Here is a 20,087-nt window from a genome sequence, read left to right as displayed (position 1 = left end):
GCTCCTGTATGCCTTCTAGAGACAAAACTAAATTATCCCAGCTTTCCGGGAGAGAACTCAAAATAATAGCCACCTTCTCCTGCTGGTCTAACGCACAGTCTCTTTCCTGTAGCGCAGCAAACTTTAACTGTAAACTGTGTAGGTGTTCCTGCATTGTAACCCCAGGCTGTAACATTGCCTTGTACAATGCCTTGCGAATGAACAGCTTGGAAACCGCTGTCTCACGCACATGGAGTTCTTTAAGTGCTTGCCACACACCTCTAGCTGTCTTGATTCCCCTCACATAGGGCAACTGGGAATCTTCCAGCCCCAAGACAATTGTGGCCCTTGCTCTTTGGTCTTTATCGAGGTCTTCATCATCAGGCTTCGTAGGAAACTTACTCACCACTTGCCAGAGACGATCCCTCTGCAGCACTGCCTGCATGCGTTCCGACCACAGCAAGTAATTGGAGTCATTCAGACGCTCAAAAGCCATCTGAACTGGTTGTGAGGCCATCTTGAGAGCGATGTCCCTGGAACCCGGAACCAGCTACTCACGACCACCGAGAGAGAGAACAGGAACCACAGCACCCAGCACTCACACGCTGCAGCTGTTGTCCTTGTGTCCACTGCGTCACCAGCTCACCACGGTCAGGAACCAGCCAGAGAACAACAACTTCTGGAACTACTGGAACCAACGCCGTTGATGCTGACACCACCGCAACTCAGGCTGGCAGCACAATGCCCATAACCTCATGGAACTTTGGAGTGTCAGGCATAGCCCTACTGGCTTTAGCCCAAACGTAGCAGAGTTTTCCTGCACAGCGAGGAAGCTAGTTGCGGCAGTAATGACTAGTCAGCTAGACTCAGAAGAACTATTTACAGGATTTATTAAAAAGGAAAAATAAAACCAGCAGAGTTTCTGCATACAAATAAAAGCAAAATAAAACCTATCTTTCTTTCTTTCTCTCTCTCTCTCATAACCATACACAGCACTTCTAACTCCTAACACACCTCACATCAAACTGTGCTAGCAATCCCTAGATAACAGAGTTGAGTGCTGCTCGTTAACCAATCAGAGTGAGTAGTTTCTAGGTCAAGCAGACCTGGGCTTTCTGCCAAGAGTAAATTGACACCAGCTTGAGTTAATTGGTGAAGCTAGAATCTGCAAGTTTCCCACGAGAACCAATTAACAGAAACTGAACAGTAATAACGGAATACCGAATGGTTTAGTTTATATAAAATATGCAGGGATTTATGGCATGCAAAATGAACCATGGAAAGAGAAGAAGTTATTGATATTTTAAGGTTGTCTAAATGAATATTCTAAATTGTAATAAAGTTAATAAAATTTTAGAGATCTTATATTATTTATAATAGAACCATCCAAGTTGGTGGCCATCACTGTGGGAGTGAGTTCCATAGTTGAACCATGAAGTTCACTGGGTGACCTTGGGCCAGCTACTGCCTCTCGGCCTAGCCTACCTCACAGGCGTGTTGTGCAGATAAAAGGAGGAAGAGGGGAAGAACCACGCACGCCGCCTCCTCAGAGAAAAGGGGTTGGATATAAATGCAATAAATAACTAGAAAGGGTTTGTTTGTTTTTTTACTCGAAGGTTGTGTTTGTGTGGTGTCCTTTGTGAGCTGCCTCGGAGGGTCTTTCTTGGTTGAAAGGTGGCCTGGAAATAATATCTAACAGCAACCCTTTAAGCAATTCTTCCCCCACCAGCCCCACTGCTGCCCCCCAGGGCTCACGTCCACACTCACCATAGCATTAGGGCCCCGGGGACCTGAATGCCCGACTGGCACGCACCGCACACCAGCCCGCCGGTACCGTTGGCAGACGTCGGCCGCCGCCGCACGGGGCACCTCCAGCACCAGGCCCAGTTCCTCAGCAAAGAGGACATGAAGGGCTAAGGGAAGAGAGGAAGCGCGGCTGCGTTAGGGTGAGGGAACTGGAAAAGGACAAGCGAAACAACAAGGGAAGGTTGCAGGGAAGGGTGCTAGTTAATTTAAGGGGGGAAAGGCAAGTAAAGAGGCCAGGACATTATAGAGGACAATGGAACTGTCAGGGACTGGACAGAGGAGGAATGGTGAAGACTGCCTCCCCATCCTGACCCTTCCAGGGAGGAGGAAGAGGAAGACAGTATAGATTTACAGCAGGGGTTTGTGGAAGGCCACAGCTCAGAGGCAGATGAGGAGGAAAGCTGGGAAATCATGGGAGAGCCAGAGCAACACCTGGCTGACACGTTGTCATTAGAAAGCATTCCAGACCCTCCATCGCCCAGAACCCGGCGAGCCTTAAAAGTAGGAGAGCAAAGAGCTCAAAAACAGAGGCACCCGTAGAGGAGGAGGTGGTGATGATGATGATGATGAAAGAGGAGGTAGGAGAGACGGGAGGATAGAGATTCACTCAGGACAATGCCATTATCCAAGAGGCTGGATTCTATAGCCTCTCTCTGTAAAGATTGAAGAAGAAAAATAGACTGTAAGAAACTTTTCCTTGTCTTTATACTTTCCTGGGCAACCAGCCGGGAGCTGCTGGCAGCATCCTTACAGGAGCTGAACGCTGGAAGATTCAGAAGGGACTTTTTCACACAATGCCTAGTCAATAGGGCCGGTGCGACTGTAGAACAGAGGGAGGAAACCGCCTCAGGCGGCAGAAACTGAGGGGTGGCAGCAGCACCTCATTGGCTGTTCCCCCTCAGAAGCGGGAGAGCATTGTACCCCCTAACCCAGCCAGCAACCCTCAGGTGTGGTGCTGCTCTCTTGTTGCTGGAAGTCTGAGTCGGCTCTCGGTCTTTCTGAATGTGGAAGGGGTCGCCATCTTGTCCTTTGCCCTAGGCATCAAAGATGTCTTGGGCCAGAGCTCTGATAGCCAAAGGACGTAATTCACTATCGCCACAAGAAGTGGCACCAGCCATCAATTCAGACGGCTTTTACAAAATGAGTTTTGTAAATTTCAGGGAGCATAAGGCTACCGGTGACGGCTAGCCAGGATGTCTGGTATATACCACTTCCAGGTTCCAAGGCCTCTCTGAATGCCAATTGCTGCTACACTTATGGCCTGCAATGACTACCAGTGCCTCCTCCTTTGTCTTAGTGTTGCTTCTTGCAGAACTCAACAGGGAGGCAGATGGGAACAGAATTGGCTCTGCCTGCTCTGGCGCCACCTACTGTCAGCTCCCAGCTTTCCACCCCATCAGACCCAATGGACAGCAGCTGCCGCTGCATTCTCAGATCCAGGTCAAGGAAACCTTTTCATCCTTCTCCGCCCAACCTTCTCCATGCCCTGCTTTGTTGTTGTTGTTTATTCGTGTCCGACTCTTCGTGACCCCATGGACCAGAGCACGCCAGGCACTCCTGTCTTCCACTGCCTCCTGCAGTTTGGCCAAACTCATGTTAGTAGCTTCGAGAACACTGTCCAACCATCTCGTCCTCTGTCGTCCCCTTCTCCTTGTGCCCTCCATCTTTCCCAACATCAGGGTCTTTTCCAGGGAGTCTTCTCTTCTCATGAGGTGGCCAAAGTATTGGAGCCTCAGCTTCAGGATCTGTCCTCCCAGTGAGCACTAAGGGGTGATTTCCTTCAGAATGGATAGGTTTGATCTTCTTGCAGTCCATGGGACTCTCAAGAGTCTCCTCCAGCACCATAATTCAAAAGCATCCTTCTTTTCTACCCCTGACCAACTCTCCCGCTCATGCTTTGATCTCAAGGCACTATCCCAGCTACCCCTGCCCAGCACATTCATTTGCCAAGGACTTCCCTTTGGCGTTCGCTCTCCCCCCCACTGCATATGTTGTTCCAAATCAGCCAATCTCTGACAGCAACCCAAGCTCAGTGCCACCCTCAAACTCCCAGGCCACAACGCCTCTTCTCCCTAACTCACTGACCATTGACTCCAGGAGCCCCCAGTTCAATGTGGGCACCACAGTTCCCGGCAAAGGCCATTTCTAGCATGCAAGTCAAGAGGCCTCCGTCGCTCACATCATGCCCTGCGGAAATCACTGCGTCTGTGGGAGAGAGAAAGAAATTTGTCTGTGTGGCAGAAGAAAATTGTCTGTGTGACTGAGTACTGTCCTCAGCTTTTTAAAAAAAAACAGAAGAGAGACTTTGCTACTGGAGCCGCAGCTTCTGCAATCCTGAGAACCTCATCTTTTATTTAGGTTGAAAAGCACGTTTCTAGTATGGATAGGAAGGTGGCTTGTACACAACGCTAGGCGAGGTCAGAGTGGGATCTGCAAAAGCTTGACTTCATTTCCCCGCAAAACTTGTTACCCCTTGTTACCCCTTCATTTTATTTTTATTTTTGACAAAGTAATAATATATATATATGTGTGTGTGTGCGCGCGCGCGTGCGCACTCTACCCCCAAGACCATTCCATTGTAACTATCTAACCTCCCAAAATGTCAAAACCTCATACGATGGTTTGACCCCTTTCCGTTTAACAGTACAGTGGTGCCTCGCAAGACGAAAAGAATCCGGTTTTTTCGTCTTGCGAAGGAAGCCCATTGACGGATTAGCGCTATTAGCGGCTTTTAGCGGCTTATCTGCTGATCGGATCAGCTGATAAGCGGCTTAGCGGCTTAGAAAAAGGGGGGGAAAGGGGGAAAAACCCGCAGGAACTCGCAAGACATTTCCGTCTTGCGAAGCAAGCCCATAGGAGATTCGTCTTGCGAAGCACCTCCAAAACGGAAAACTCTTTCGTCTAGCGAGTTTTCCGTCCTGCGAGGCATTTGTCTTGCGGGGCACCACTGTACAAATTCTACAAATTGCCCCTTCCTTATGGCAAACAGAAGCAGGATTAATTATGCAAAATAATAAAAGTAATTTATTATTTAGACCCTGCCCATCTGGCTGGGTTTTTCCAGCCACTTTGGTTGGCTTCCGACAAAAGATTAACAATGCATTAATAAGCACATAAATGCACTTGTGCTCAGTTTACCCAGGTCACAGAGTATTCCTTTTTCTTTGGTGCAGAATTCAGATGCACAGGGTTGCCCTCCCAGACCCTCTTTCCCATCACAGAAGTATAAGGGACCTGCTTCTTCTCTCCACCTTCCTCCTGCCTTCTGCCATGGCTCAGAGGTGGAGCGCTTGCCTTTCATTTAGGTGTGTTTAGAGTGCCTTTACCCAATGGGGAATTATAAGCAAATATTTAGGTATGTCGTACCAGGGACTGGGACCAGCAGCGCTGGGTCTGGGGGTGGGGGTGGGCAGGCCAGGGGTGACCCCGCCCTCGTTCAACGCATGCTTACCTTGTAGCAGACTCTGGGTGACTTGGAAGCAGGAAACAAGGGTGCTGGGGTTATCCAGGTCTGGCGAAACGTCCCCCAGCTGAGAGAAACACTGGGCCAGAGCGCTGCCCCCCAGGCGGTGCCGATCAGGACAGATCGCCACGTGAAGAAGGGTCCCTGGAAAAATGCCCAAGAAATCAGCAAAGAGGACAAAATGACTGTCTTGGTTTTTTCTCTCTCCACTGCAAAACACCTACAAAAAGGGGTCGGGAAGAGATCTAATTGTTGTCAGCACTTAGTACATACTATCCTTTATGGTGGGAAGGCAAGTTGGTGCAGTGTTTTTGGAATTTGATTTTGACAGATATGTTAAATACTACTAAAAAAGCCATTGCTTCTTGTCTGAATGGGATGTTACTGAATATTTTTGATTATGCCAATGTAGATCCGTTGCCAAAAGAATTGGTCTCGTATCTGATCTTAAGTAGTAATTGCAACGGGATGGAAAAGAAGCCCAAAATTTTACACTAGATGCTTGACATCACACCCTCTGGAATAGCTAAAATAGACAAAACACTGCAGTTCGTTCGACTCCTGAAACCGTTTGAAAACCAAGGCGTGGCTTTCAGTTGGCAACATGAGCTTCCTGCACTCAAGCAGAAGCTGCGTCAAATGTTTGGCTTCCGAAAAATGTTCAAAAACCAGAACACTTACTTCCGGGTTTTTGGCATTTGGGAGCTGATTTGTCTGTCAACTAAGCCGTTTGAGAACCAAGGTTCTACCATATTAGCAAATATTCTACAAGTCATTCCCTAAAGCAGTGGCTCTCAAAGGGTGTGATGTGCCACAGTGGTGAGGTAGGAGAGGATGGCGAGTGTGGCAGAAAGATGTTATTCTCATCAGCTCTTGACTTTACCTTTTCCATCTGGACATTTGAGGTCAGGGGTCACCGTAGCAGTGATATCTGGACAGACAGCGTAAGCTGAGATGACAAGTGTTCCTGGGAAAAGGAGCATAAAGGTGGAGGGAGAAGAGTTGGAAATGGAGAAAACATGCAGAGTGTTAAAGCACATTTATTGAGAGCTAGGAAAACATCCAAAGTCGCCTGCAGTCAAGCTACAAGGTGCCTGGGGAACAGCTTGTTAGGAAATAGCAACACCCTTCTTCTCCCTGTCCAGGGGGACCAAAAGTCAAGCAGCTACAGGGGATTTTTCTGAGCTTGTTTGACAAGGTGCAACCACAGGGAAAACTTAGAAGCTGCCTCTAGCTCCTGTGTTTTTGACAGAATGTCCCATCGGCCCAAGGAGCGGGGAGATCTATTTCCCGGGAGACTAGACAAAGCTAGAGCCTAACCTTTTTCTCTCCCTTTCAAAAGTGTTTCTGCAGACTTGGGTTTATGCCTCTCTAGTTACAATCCACATTCAGTTGATTTGGAAAATGTTTGTGCATCTGTGCACATATGCGAAACACACACACAGAGAGAGACACACAGACAGACACACATATATATATTGCGCAAGCACACTAGCAACCTCATACCTGGCATTGCTCAGAAGTGCTAAGATATTTTTTTAAAAAAATCTGCAGTGTTGAAGTCAGCAGTTAAACTGGTGCAGTTTCAAAATGTTAAGTTCACTACTTTTATTCAAAAGGGCTTGCAATTTTATCTAAACGCTGATGAATATCTGCTCCTTGAGCTCAGGAATCATCCGGCGAAATTTGGTTACAATATCTTAAAGGTTGTCTGAATGCCTATCAGAAGCCGCTCCTTCCAAAATAAGTAGCAGAGATGGCTTGGAAAGGCAACAAAAATATGAAAAGGGCAAGGGAGGCGTTGAAAATGCAAAAAAAAAAAAAAAAGGACAAAGCAAGCCTCAGATCCTCAGATAAAAGAACCCTCCGAATTTGAGGAGAGCATTTTTATTTTGGAGGGAGGGGGCGACCACCCTATCCCTTGGCAGCTTTTCTGTTCCTCACCAGGTGCCTTAACGGTCTCCGTGCCAACGCGGGCTGCCATGCTGAGGGAGTCCTTTCCGCCGTCCACAGCCACGCCCAGCTCACCCATCACAGAGCACATGGCCCGGCAGGCCTCCGCCAAGGCAGCCCCCTCGCCAGGCAACTTGGCTGCCCACATCCAATTCCCGCTGCATTTCACATCCTGGAAGGAGACAAATGTCGCCACATATACAGAGAGGTTAGGCAACAGTGGGAAGGAGGCGGTTGCCCGTACGGCTAGCCTCCAACTCTAGCACACAAATTAATGTTTTATATTTAAACCGCTTAGAGGTTTCATAAGAGAAATGTGTTGATTTCAGTGAGGGTCCTACACAGAATATGATCAGAGGCTAGGGCTGGGCGATATCTGGTTTTCAACATCGTGATATGTCACCAAGCTAAACACCACAATATACTGATATATCACCATGTCTGGAATAAGGATGGAGCTGCGTAGAGGCATTGGCTGGCTTCACGGTTTCCCCCGTTTAAAAATATTTGCATAACACACACATCATGATTCGCGATTCGCCAGGGCAAAAAATATGAAACCGATATGGACTTCAAACCGGTTTGGGACAATATGTTGATATATCACCCAGCCCAATCAGAGGCAACCCATTATCTGAGTGTTTGTGTATTATTAAGATTTAACACATCTTTGCCAACCTGCTCCCCTGCCCACTCTCCTGAGATGTTGTAGACTACAACTCCCAGCCAATATGGCGCAAATGGGAGTTGCAGCACAAAACATTTGCAGGGCCTCAGGTTGGCCAATTTAACAGATATTAACATTTCCTGGCCCCTTTAGGCTAGTGTGCAACGTAAAATAAAGTAATATGATAAGCAGTAAAGAAAACCAATCAGCAGCCATGTTGGTTATTGCACAAAATTATATAATGAAAGCAGCCTTTCTTAAAACTAAAAACACCACAAAATACCACAGCTTCTAGTAAAATGAGGGCATTGAGAAGACTTTTGCAGAGTGAAAAGCTAGTCACCCTCTCTCAGCCTAGTCCACCTTGGATAAACTGAGAGGAGGGAAAACTGAGATACAGTGGTACCTCAGGTTAAGGACTTAATTCATTCCAGAAGTCCGTTCTTCGTGCCACGCGATTTCTGTTCTCATCCTGAAGCAAAGTTCTTAACCCGAGGTAATATTTCTGGATTAGTGGAGTCTGTAACCTGAAGCATCTGTAACCCGAGGTACCACTGTACAGTGGTGCCCCGCAAGACGAATGCCTCGCAAGACAAAAAACTCGCTGGATGAAAGGGTTTTGCGGTTTTTGAGCTGCTTCGCAAGACGAATTTCCCTATGGGCTTGCTTCGCAAGACAAAAACGTATTGCGTTTTTTGCAAGTTTGTTTCCTTTTTCTTAACACCGTTAATACAGTTGCGACTTGACTTCGAGGAGCAACTCATAGAACGCGGTGTGGTAGCCTTTTTTGAGGTTTCTGGTGATTTTTGAAGCTTTTCCAAAACTTTTCCGACACCGTGCTTCGCAAGACGAAAAATTCGCTAGACGAAAAAACTCGCGGAACGAATTAATTTAGTCTTGCGAGGCACCACTGTATTAAGGCAAGAAGGGAAAATGTTAGGGGTGGGATGGGGTGGGGTGTGGACTGCCTCACCTTAAGGTCAGTGACCCGAGCGAAGATCAAATTGGTGAGGGCCTCTGCCACAGACAATCGGGCACCGGCTGCAGGGTCAATGAGCCCTTTGATAGGCTGCTCCCCGATGGCCGTGGCTCCTCCCACCGTCTCAAAAGGGGAGAGGGCCACCACGGCAACGTCCGCCAGTGGGGTGTGAAGGGGGCCGACGCACTGTTGTTGAGCCACCAGGCCTGTCACTGAGCGATCGACCTGTACCAGAGGGAGAAGGGCAGAGGGGAAAAGAGGAGAAAAACAAATCAGCAGAAAATATACCTTCCCTCCATTTTTAAAAAAGATGGCTGGGTTAAAAGAACCCAGAGGCGCAAATCTGTGAGGCATTTACCTTGTTGGTCAAGTAGCGCTTGCTTGCCACGGATGGGAGCCTGAGCACACGCTGGAGGGCGTCCGACACACTAAGGCCACGGGGAAGCGACAGAGGCCTGAGGTCTCGGTGGACATGATTCAAAACAAATTCCTGGTTGGCAGAAATCATCACCATTGTTTGTTCATTTATGACACGTCCTCACCACTAAGAAAATGTCTCAAAGCAACTGACAAGTCCGCAAAACGGCTTGAGAACGCATTTTTTAAATAAAAACAACAACTCTATATCAAATACAAAAGAACAAAGTTCCTGAAAATATTCGTCCAATAAGTATAAAAGGGGCAGATCCTAACCAGCTGAAGGAATTAACAATAATGGACACAGGATATTGGAATCCAAGCCAGAGCATTTTAGAGAAGGGATGGGAGGGTGGTGACACGAGAATGGGCTTTTTCTGTGGCGGCTCACCTGGCGCCTTCACTATAAATCTTTAGGCGCCAGGCAAAAAACATTTCTCTTCAACCAAGCATTTGGCTGATTAACAGTCTATGGCTTTTCAAATGTGTTTGTGGGAGAGGGATTGGTTTGTTTTGCTTTTCCTTTGTATTATGTATTTTGTGTTTTTGTCTCACGTTTTCATGCCCTGAGATCTACGAATGAAGGGCGGTATACAACTTTAACAAATAATAATAGTATCACAGATTCAAAGCATCAAGATCTACTGCAGGAGGGGGGGCAACCTGTGGCCATCCAGATGTTGTTGGACTCCGACTCCTATCAGTCCACAGGCAGCCTGGACAGTGGTCAGGGAAGATGGGAGCTGTAGTTCAGCGTCTGGACGGCCACAGGTTCCTCCACCCTTGGTCTACTGGGACACCTTTAAACAGATGCTTTACCAAGATTTTTCTTTGGGGGTGGCAGGGCAGGGGGAGGACACACACACACAGGTGTGCCATACCTTGCGTGGCATCTTGCCAAGGACCCATTCTAGCATCAAGTTCACAGGTGTGGCTCTCCCTCCAACCTGCCCCTTCTCCAGCTCCACGTCGCTCGCCGGGACCTTTGTGTCGTCAACTAGCACAATCTGCCGAGGAAGAGGAGCCACTTTTACAGACCACCCGCTTCCCAAACTGTTCAGCCTTCAAACCTTCCCAATCCCTTCTCTCCCTTCTTGGATTTTGGCACTCAACTTTAACCTCTCCCCAGTTTCCCAGGCCCGAACAATGTCTGCCCCACACCAGGAGCAGAAAACCGACCATCGCAGTGAAGGTTTGCACTCCTAAAATCTAGCGCTCTCTCTCTCTCCAGTGGTACCTTGGGCTACATACGCTTCAGGTTACAGACTCCGCTAACCCAGAAATATTACCTCAGCTTAAGAACTTTGCTTCAGGATAAGAACAGAAATCGGGTGGGGGAGGCGCAGTGGCAGCAGGAGGCCCCATTAGCTAAAGTGGTGCTTCAGGTTAATAATAGTTTCAGGTTAAGAACAGACCTCCGGAACAAATTAAGTACTTAACCCGAGGTACCACTGTATATATATAAAGTCAAGGTTTGGACAGAATGCTAAACTACGTCCATGAAAAATGGAAGCGGAAGCTTCAAAACTCCCACTCACCGGAGAAGGGGGGGAAGAATTACACGACCCCAAGATTCTCGGCTGCAGCTAGTTCCCACAACTGGACACTAGTGGCCAGAATTGTGGAAACCTTTTGGGGAAAGTGTATTTCCGAGGTTTGATGGCTCATAACACCTGATTGGCTCTCTAAACACTCCTGCTCACTGGCTACATTCAAATGAAGGAAAGGTACTGCATATCAACCTAAGCAAGTTGTGCTTCCTTTTTCTGGTTATTTGGCTATAACTTTTTATAGAATACAGACAATTGAACAAACCTTGTTGCATTGCATTCTTCATTAAATTATCTTTCCATTGATATATAATCTTAAGGCATTATTTTTTTAAAAAAGTGGTGATACCTCAGAAACAAACTTTTCCCAAAAGGTTTCCACAATTTTGGCCACTAGTGTAGTTTATTGTTATGTCCAAATAATGCCCATGGTTTTCTGCACAGTCCTTCCCACATCAAGGCAGTCTGCATGGTTTGTTTCAGCCATTCTCTCCACCCCTTCCCCTGCTCCTGCTGTCTTACCCGTCCATCGCCACTGATCTTGCCCACGAAGTCGACAGGGCACCTCTCACGGCGGGCAAGGCGTCGCAGGAAATCTGCATGGCGCGGGCGTAGCAAGAGGGCATTGGATTCTTGGTACTCAGCACCCCAGATCTCCAGAACGCTCAGCGTGGGGTCTCCTAGCTGGGAAAAGGAAGAAAGAGAGAAACTGAGGGACGAAGAACTGACTGAGAAGGCAGAGGGCCTTCTTGGTGGTGGCGCCCTCCCTTCAAATGCCAAGGAGATAAAGAACTACATAACTTTTAGGCAATCCTGTATCAGAAAGCTTGATGTTTTACTATGTTTTTATATATGCTGTAAGAGTTCATGGGCACATTCCAGCCAGGCAAACACTCAAGGAGGGTGCTAAGCCAGACATACCGGGTGGGAAAGAGAAGATGCAGCCCAGACAAATACCGTATTTTTCACTCTATAAGACGCACCAGACCACAAGACGCACCAGATCACAAGTTTTTGGAGGAGGAAAACAAGAAAAAAAATATTTTGAATCTCAGAAGCCAGAACAGCAAGAGGGATTGCGATTGCTACGCAGTGAAGGCAGCAATCCCCCTTGCTGTTCTGGCTTCTGGGATAGCTGTGCAGCCTGCATTCGCTCCATAGGACGCACACACATTTCCTCTTACTTTTTAGGAGGGAAAAAGTGAGTCTTATAGAGCATAAAATACGGTATATCTGGAGGGCCACCTCTAGCCTTCAGGTCTGAATTTCTCCACCCAGATGTAGATTTAATTTGGGATTTTCCCAGATTTTTGTTTGCATGGGTTTGTTTTTAAATCTACTGCTCCCTGCTCTGTGCATTTAGGAACAGGGAAACATCTATGGGGAAGTAATCAATAGACATAAAGGACAGCAGACCAGAAGACAAAGAGCTTGGTGTCTGTAGGAAAGTCATAAATGAGAAACAGACCTGGAAGCGGCTTGCGTAGATGACAGCCCCGGCTGGCTCGCTCAGTTCCTTCAGCACATTCCCTAAAACAGAAAGCAAAGAGTTTCTTTGGAGGCCACACACACACACACACACACACACACACACATCCTTGAAGGTAGCAGCTACTATTATTCTTCCAAACTTATTCTCACCCAGAAAAGCAACCGTCAATGGCCTACTGTTCGCACCCAGCTCAAAACATTCTTATCTCATGTTCTTCAACCTTGGGTCTTCAGATACTGCTGGACTACAACTGCCACCGACCCCTGATAGATAACACTAAAGATCAGGAATGATAGGAATTGTAGTCCAACAACATCTGCAGACCCAAGGTTGAAGAACATTGTCCTTATCCATCCAGGTAGAGTTGACCATCTCTACCTTTGGAGGTGGAGGAAATGGTTAACCACAGCCATACATTCCCTGGGGGAACCCCTGATGGCCAAAGACAACCTTCTCATCTTCCATTTCCTCTTCCTAGGGCATCCAGGCCACAAAACCATTGCTATTCACAAATCATTTACTGCCGCTTAGTTAACATAATTTCTTTGTAGCAATGTAAACATAAGAAGAGCCTGCTAGCCAATCAAATCCAGCATCCTGTTCTCACAGTGGCCAATTTGAGACCTGTGGGAAACCAGAAAGCAGGATTTGACCCTAGGACCTCTTGCACCCAAAGCAAGAATCAAACCCTTAGGCCAATGAGCCAGTTAATGTACCAAGCAGGTATAGAATTCTTATAGTGAAGTCAGCTATGCTACAGGGGGTGGTTTGTCTTAAGGTCATCCCATAACCTTTGTGGTCAAATGGGACATTTAGGAACGTAGGGACACAGGAAACTGCCTTCTGCCGAGTCTGTACTTTGATCCATCTAGCTCGGTCACATCCTTGGTCTAGCTAGCTCAGAACTGTTGTGACAACTCTCCAGGGTTTCAGGCAAAGGGACATCGCTAGTCCTACCCAGAGATGCCGGGGATTGAACTTGCGACCTTCTGCATGCGAAGCAGGGGGTTTTTACCTCTCAGCTACAGCCCTTCCCTGGTTGGTCCCCCAACATCACAAAGGAATATCCTGTACATCTGAACCACTAGAAACCGTTCTGCTCTTCATCCTGCAAGTTTCCCCTTCGCCGTAAGGTCCAAATGCTCTTCAGCTGCGGCATGTGACCCAAATCAAACCACTCAGGAGGGGGGAAAGGGAGAGCACACATGGTTCAGTCTATAGCCACGTTCCCAAAAGCCTTCTCCAAGCCGCTCACCGTTGCCTCCAGCGCCCTGGTCGTGCAGGCTGCAGATGGGATTGCCTTCCCCGTTCTCCACGCACCCTCGCAACACCCGGTTCATCTTCTGCTCCATCTCAGCATCGCCACGTTGCACCGCCCCAAAATCCAGTTCGCTGGCGTTGTCCCCTTGCACCTGCACACATGGGGAGCATTTGCAGGTGTGAAGGGCTTCGCGGAGGGAAGCGGTAGCTTTGTCGGCAACGGGCAATCGCCAATTAAGAAGAAGGCCAAGGAATGAGGCCAATAAGCAGAGCCATCATTGCCTGCTGCCAAGCAGTGGCATAGCAAGGTCACGTGGTACCCGGGGCAGAAAATTGCTTGTAACACAACCGCACATTGGGATTTATTTATTTTTTGCCTGCAAAAATGGTTTGACTTTATTTCATATTTTTTTTGCAGAGCCAAAGTTATTGAGCTTTTTACAGCTGAGGTAGAGCCGGTGGGTGGACAGTTTCACTAGAAGGAAGCCTGCACGTGGCACAGCGTCTCTCACAGACGTTGAATGTCACACAGCATTTTGTCACACACACCCCGGGAGGTGACACCTGGGGCAGACTGCACCCACCTTGCTACATCTCTGCTGCCCAGGACTTCTAAAAGGTACCTGCATCTCCGAACCTTCGCCTTAAGGCTTTGATAGGGAGATGCCACCTTCACCTGCAAAGGTGAGGAGCAGAAGGCAACGCCCAACTTACCTGGATGGAGGAAGCAGCTCCTCCCCCAACACCAATTCGATAGACGGGGCCTCCAACCTTCACGACATTCATACCTGAGAAGGAAATGGGAACTTGAGTCGCAATTGTACAGTTGGAAAGAAAGAAAGAATCTAACATCTGGTCCAAATTCAATATTCTGAGAATCTCAACTGTGATTTGTTTTCTTTAAAAAAAAAAAGGCTCTAGTCCTCATGACTCCTTGGGAGCATCTAGTAAAATATCAAAATGCAAGTGATGGGAGGGTGGGATTTCCACAGCAGCAAATGCTTCAGCAGCTCTTTAACTTCCCCAAGCTCAACAGAGGTACCATAACACATTTTTGCAAAATAAGCAAGCACTTATTATTATGAACTGACCCGGTTCCTGCAGTCATCATCATCTGAGACCCTTCTCCAGGTGCCCCATTCATGGGAGGTTCAAAGAACGCAAGAACTGGACTTTTCAGTGATGGCCCCCCAATTCTTTTCGTAAGTACCTTTGAGCTACGTCTTTTTTTAAAAAAGCAACTAATAAGTTTAATAAATACTACTACTACTAATAATAATAATAGAGTGGTAAATTCATCGTTGTCAATCGATCGATGAATCATTTTTGCATGAGCAAATGCATCAGCGCTGAAGGAATAAAGAGCATGTGTATTAGATGCATATCACAGCAAGCGCAATCTCCCAAACAGGCTAAATTAAATAAAAATTACCAGGCTGTGGGGCTTCCTTGCGGACGTGGGCATCTTCCATCGCTCCAATCCCACCACTGAACATGATAGGCTTGATCCACTCGTGCCGTTCGCCATCTGCCAGACAGAGCCCGAAAGAGCGTGCAAAGCCTGGAAGACAGGTGATGGGGGGGGGGAATTTTCTCACATTTCCAAACACACAGCCTTCCTCTTTCTCCCTCGCTTTGGCCTCTCAGCTGCCCTAAGCTGTCGCTAAAGGATGCCGTGGTTTCAAAGAGAGAAACCAACCAACCAGCCGGACGCTGAACCTCGGAAGCAAGAAAGGGGCCAAAGATCATCATGCCGCAAGTCTCACCTGCCAGAACGGGTTCCCCAAATTTGTTGCCGTAGTCTGAAGCGCCGTCGCTGGCTCTGATGGCAACCTCCACAGGCGGGGCAAAGTTTTCCGGATACAGCTGGGACGGATCTTCCCAGGGTAATGTGTATCCTGCAGTGAGGAATGGGAAAAGAACAGGACAGATTTCTCCCATAGCCTAGGGCTGCTTCAAATCACCTTTGTGCATGTACCGGGTATAAGGGGCAGGAGGGCCTTCAGCCGCCCATATTGAGGGGGCCGTCATCCCCCGCTGACCCCAGGTGAGCACTGGCTTGCTGGGCGGCGCAGAGGGCGGTTTTCACCCTCCATGATCTCTTGCCACACACAAAGCACTCTGGCAATCCTCAAAGGGATGCTTGTGCGTCCCGGAAGACGTGGCCCAACTGGGGGACAGGCATCGTGCATGTGATGTCATGCACGTGAGACGCCACCCCCCCAAATGTTGGGCCAGTGGCGTAGCGTGGGTTGTCAGCACCCGGGGCAAGGCAAGTAATTTGTGTCCCCTAACCCGTGGATTTGTGCCCCCTAACCCATGGATTTGCGCCCCCTAACCCTAACCCCCAGATGTTGAGGCCGGTGCGGCCGGCCCCCCCTGCACCCCCCACGCTACGCCACTGTGTTGGGCCCAACTCGGCACACCTGTGTCTTGGATTGGAGGGCATGACTGCCTTATTAAGAGGAGCTTCTGGTCTGTCTCAAGCGACTGTCACATGGCACAATTATCTGGGCATATTTTATAGGGCATAAGTAAAAGGATTTCAAATCTGCACAGGAGCAGGCAGGGGTGCTTAGCTGACCTCCCATCACCGATGTCATCACAGCTTACTGGAAGGGAGAAGGGCAAGTCACCATGCTGCAAACACACTGCCAGGAGCACCGGATAGGTTCCACCGGGGTTATCGCACTATGCCAACCTTGCTGGTGCCCCTACCTCTCTTTCCTGGTAAGCCACAGCAATGCAAGCAGCAAGGGGGGGCAGCTACCACCCCTGCTCCACCAACTGCTGGTCTTTGTGCATCTTGAGAAATCTCAGCTTTATAATAATAATAATAATAAATAATAATAATAATAATAATAATAATAATAATAATAATAATAATAATAATGTCTGTAGTTCTCAAGGAAGGCACCACATGAAATCTCAGAAGTCAGACAACTTCCAATCAATAGAAAGCAAACGTTCAGTGCTTGGGCTTTGCTTCTCAGCTGGTCAAAGTTATGCAAATGTATTTGATTGGAGTGATTTATTCAGCAGATTCTACCTTCTTGTGGCAAATGGGAGGGATCGCCTCACTGGCATGCAGTAAGCACGGTTATACTGGTAATAATAATAATAATTTTATTATTTATATGCCTCCTATCTGACTGGATTGCCCCTGCCATTCTGGGCAGCTCCCAACAATTTATAAAACCACAGTAAAACCTCAAATATTTTTTAAAAAAACAAATTCCCTATACAGAGCTCCCTTCAGATGTCTTCTAAAAGTCAGACAGTTGTTTATTTCCTTAGCAACTGATGGGAAGGCGTTCCACAGAGAGGGCGCCACTACAAAGAAGGCACTCTGTGTGATTCGCTGTAACCTCACTTCTTGCAATGTGAGAAGCACCAGACCCTCAGAGCTGGACCTCTGGGTCCGGGCTGAACGATGGGGGTGGAGACTCGGACTGGAGGGAGGAAGGAATCTGGGGCGGGGGTAGAAACCTGCACAACACCCATCCATTTGTTGCCAAGCAAAACATCCTTCTGCAACTGCCTTTTCAGTATGTTGAGCCCAAGCCACCGCTACTAACCTGGTATGAGCAGATTGCCGAAACTGTAGCCAGCAGTGCCAGCGATATAGTGGGCCCCACGGCCTGTGCACTGCACATCGCGGATCCGCCCGCCAGTCCCAGTGGTGGCACCGCTGAAGGGAGCAACGCCTGCAAGGAGAGTTTAAAAGTAACGTCAAACCCACACAAATGCACTCCCTCCGCAGAGCACCCAGACAGGTTATTCATAGACTCCGTCAATGCAAAGAAGCCTGTTATTTGTTTGAGGCAGTAGCTGTCCACAGGGGTGCCTGCCTGCCAGGGGAATTTACGATGCACTAGAAATAAGCCCCATGCCCTTCAGACCATGCCCCCTTTCCCATCCACTCACCAGTAGGAAAGTTGTGGGTCTCGGCTGTGAAAATGACGTGCCGGGTGGACGTCCGCTTCTCAAAGGGGCTGGAACGAGATGGGTCGCTGGGCCACATCGAAAGGACCTCTCTCCCTTGGATCGCACTGTGTTGGGAAGACAACACACACACTCAGCTTCAAGAAGCCACACGGCTTCTTGCCAAGTAAAGGTTAAAGCTTACTGGGAAATGATATATAATGAGTTATAAAAAGATGTTCAGAATAACTTTTATAAAAAAACAAACAAACCCCAGAAGCTTTTCTTTTAGGAATTATAGGGACAGAACTACCTAAATTGTATAGAAATTTATTCATGTATGCTACTACAGCGGCAAGAATGTTACTTGCCCAAAATGGAAAGAAGCAGAAGTCCCAGAAAAGGAAGAATGGATACAAAAACTTATGGAATATGCAGAAATGGCAAAACCTACCAGAAGAATAAGAAATCAAGGTAACAAACTCTTTATAAAAGAATGGAAATGGTTCATTGAATATTTTCAGTTAAATTGTAAACAGATAAAAACATTAGCAGGATTAGTGTAATAAACTGCAGTTTTATAAGAGTATCTATTTACAGTAGATAATTAAATGAGTAAATTAAATGAATTTGGATATGCAGAAGGTATGAAAAAATAAATTTAAGGAAACGCAGGAAGAGGGGGGAAGGAAGTCAAATTTTGAAATGTTGAATGGATTGTAAAATTAACGAAATGAATAAATTTGAAAAGTATAAATAAAAAGGAAGAGGAAGAAGCCACACGGCCACCGAAAGCCACACATGGGAAGGGACTCCCAGCTCCCATTGACTGTAGCCAACAAGGCCAAAAGTCAGGCATGATGGGAGTTAAGAGTCTGTCCACATCTGGAATGATCAGAGTTCCTCAGCCTGGCCTTAGGAGTTGGCTCAAAAGCAGTTGTCAACCTGGGTCCCTGCAGACAATGTGGGATGCAAACTCCCCTCAGCCTTGACCAAAGGTCAGGGATGGTGGTAGTTGAGGTTCAACCGAATCAAGGAGGCCTACAGGTTCTCCACCTCTGTTCTAGGCCTGCCCCATTGCTTCTTCTCTGCTCCCGAGACGGCAACAGGGGGTTGAGGCCGCCATTTTGCAGGCCACCCGCTCCTCCCGCCGGTTCTCGAAGACCCCCACCTGCTGTTGTCGCAGAACTTGATGACGTTGTTGGGGTTGCTCCGCTCCTGGGTCTTCATGATGGACTCAAAGAGGGACTCCTTGAGCTCTTGTCCATCCACCAGGAGGCGCCCCTTGAAGAACCAGTGGCGACTGTGCTCGCTGCAGGAAGAAGAGGCGGGTTTAGGGAGACAGGAAGCCGCTGGGCGCCAGGTCAGGCTATTGGACCATCTAGCATAGCTGTCAACTTACAGATTTGAAAATAAGGGACCAGCAGCCTTGAAAATAAGGGATCAGCAGCCAAAATAAGGAATTTTTCAGGCACAGGTATGTTCAGCTTCTGAGCCCCTCCAAGCCAAAGGCAGAAAGCCCAGCCAGCAGCCAAACAAAGCCTCAAGTGGTGATTCCCACAGCGCAGCAACCAGGCAATGGGGATGCAGCAAGGAAAACCACATCCCCTCTCCGCTGGGAAGCGCTGAGCAAAGGTGAGTCCCCAGGCAAGGCGGCCAGGCACAAGGCATGCAAGCTCCACCCCCTCAGTTGTTCTTAGACTCCTTATTGGGTGAGCAACGCAGCCAAGCAACACAGTTGGAGCCTCCCTCCTCCCTGGCCAGCAGGGAGGGAGGGAGAGAAGCTGATTCCTTTGAAACCCGGGAAATTTAAGTGACATCATCAAAAAGGGACAGCAGCGGGACACAGCGCTGGGATAAAGGACTGTCCCGCCAAATAAGGGACGGTTGACAGCTATGCCGTCTAGCCCAGCATGGCCCACAGCTTTGCAGGATCTCAACTAGATAAAGATCTTCCATGCCCACTATTTGCCTTTAGAGTCCTACTTTAGTGGCAGGGACTGAAGCATGCGCTCTGTTGGAGCCATGCTCTTATGATCCACCACGATCAGGTTTATTTTCTTCTACTCACCACTGAACAGCCCCTTAAGCTTTGGAAAGGGGGCTAAGAAAGCCATTTTAATGAACTTGTTAACGGTTCTTTGCAAAAAAAATAAATCCCAGGTCTAACCAAGGATTGAGGGTCTGGAAACCAAGCCTTATGAGGAATGGTTGAGGGAACTGGGCATGTTTAGCCCGGAAAAGAGGAGACTGAAAGGAAATACGGTAGCCATCTTCAAATATCTCAAGGGCTGCCACATGGAAGATGGAGCAAGCTGCTTTTCTCCTGCGCCAGAGGGCAGGACTCGAACCAATGGCTTCAAGTTTCAAGAAAGGAGATTCCGACTAAACATCAGGAAGAATTTTTGACAGCAAGAGCTGTTCGACAGAGGAACAAACTCCCTTGGGAGTTTGTGGATTCTCCTTCTTTGGAGGCTTTTAAGCAGAGGTTGGAAGGTCATCTACCATGGATGCTTTAGTTGAGATTTCTGCATTGCAGGGGGTTGGACTAGATGACCCTTGGGATCCCTCCCAACTTTACAATTCTATGATTCTAT

General features: G+C 47.9%; 2 protein-coding genes across 3 annotated transcripts in view; one reads left to right on the top strand and one right to left on the bottom strand.

The window, feature by feature from the left end:
* The window catches only part of LOC308572147 (G-protein coupled receptor 4-like), a 182,230-nt gene that overhangs the window by 139,982 nt on the left and 22,161 nt on the right, over positions 1–20,087 (top strand). The window lies entirely within an intron of this gene.
* Positions 1–20,087, bottom strand: part of PFAS (phosphoribosylformylglycinamidine synthase) — a 51,623-nt gene that overhangs the window by 20,775 nt on the left and 10,761 nt on the right. For both annotated transcript variants that reach the window (XM_081167699.1, XM_081167700.1), the window contains exons 7-23: positions 18,662–18,802; positions 17,494–17,618; positions 17,145–17,273; positions 15,333–15,464; positions 14,999–15,127; positions 14,281–14,354; positions 13,562–13,718; positions 12,283–12,344; positions 11,337–11,498; positions 10,146–10,271; positions 9,206–9,337; positions 8,842–9,072; positions 7,193–7,373; positions 6,132–6,215; positions 5,237–5,392; positions 3,871–3,990; positions 1,747–1,892 (exon numbers count right to left, since the gene is read on the bottom strand). In XM_081167699.1, the coding sequence (XP_081023825.1) occupies positions 1,747–1,892; positions 3,871–3,990; positions 5,237–5,392; positions 6,132–6,215; positions 7,193–7,373; positions 8,842–9,072; positions 9,206–9,337; positions 10,146–10,271; positions 11,337–11,498; positions 12,283–12,344; positions 13,562–13,718; positions 14,281–14,354; positions 14,999–15,127; positions 15,333–15,464; positions 17,145–17,273; positions 17,494–17,618; positions 18,662–18,802 (2,287 nt within the window). The remainder of the gene's footprint in view (positions 1–1,746; positions 1,893–3,870; positions 3,991–5,236; positions 5,393–6,131; positions 6,216–7,192; positions 7,374–8,841; positions 9,073–9,205; positions 9,338–10,145; positions 10,272–11,336; positions 11,499–12,282; positions 12,345–13,561; positions 13,719–14,280; positions 14,355–14,998; positions 15,128–15,332; positions 15,465–17,144; positions 17,274–17,493; positions 17,619–18,661; positions 18,803–20,087) is intronic.

The sequence above is a fragment of the Podarcis bocagei genome, assembly GCF_964188305.1.
Source record: "Podarcis bocagei genome assembly, chromosome: 13".
In the NCBI taxonomy this organism is placed as follows: Eukaryota; Metazoa; Chordata; class Lepidosauria; order Squamata; family Lacertidae; genus Podarcis; species Podarcis bocagei.
The sequence above is the reverse complement of the archived record's forward strand: the minus strand, read 5'-3'. Positions and strand labels throughout refer to the sequence as shown.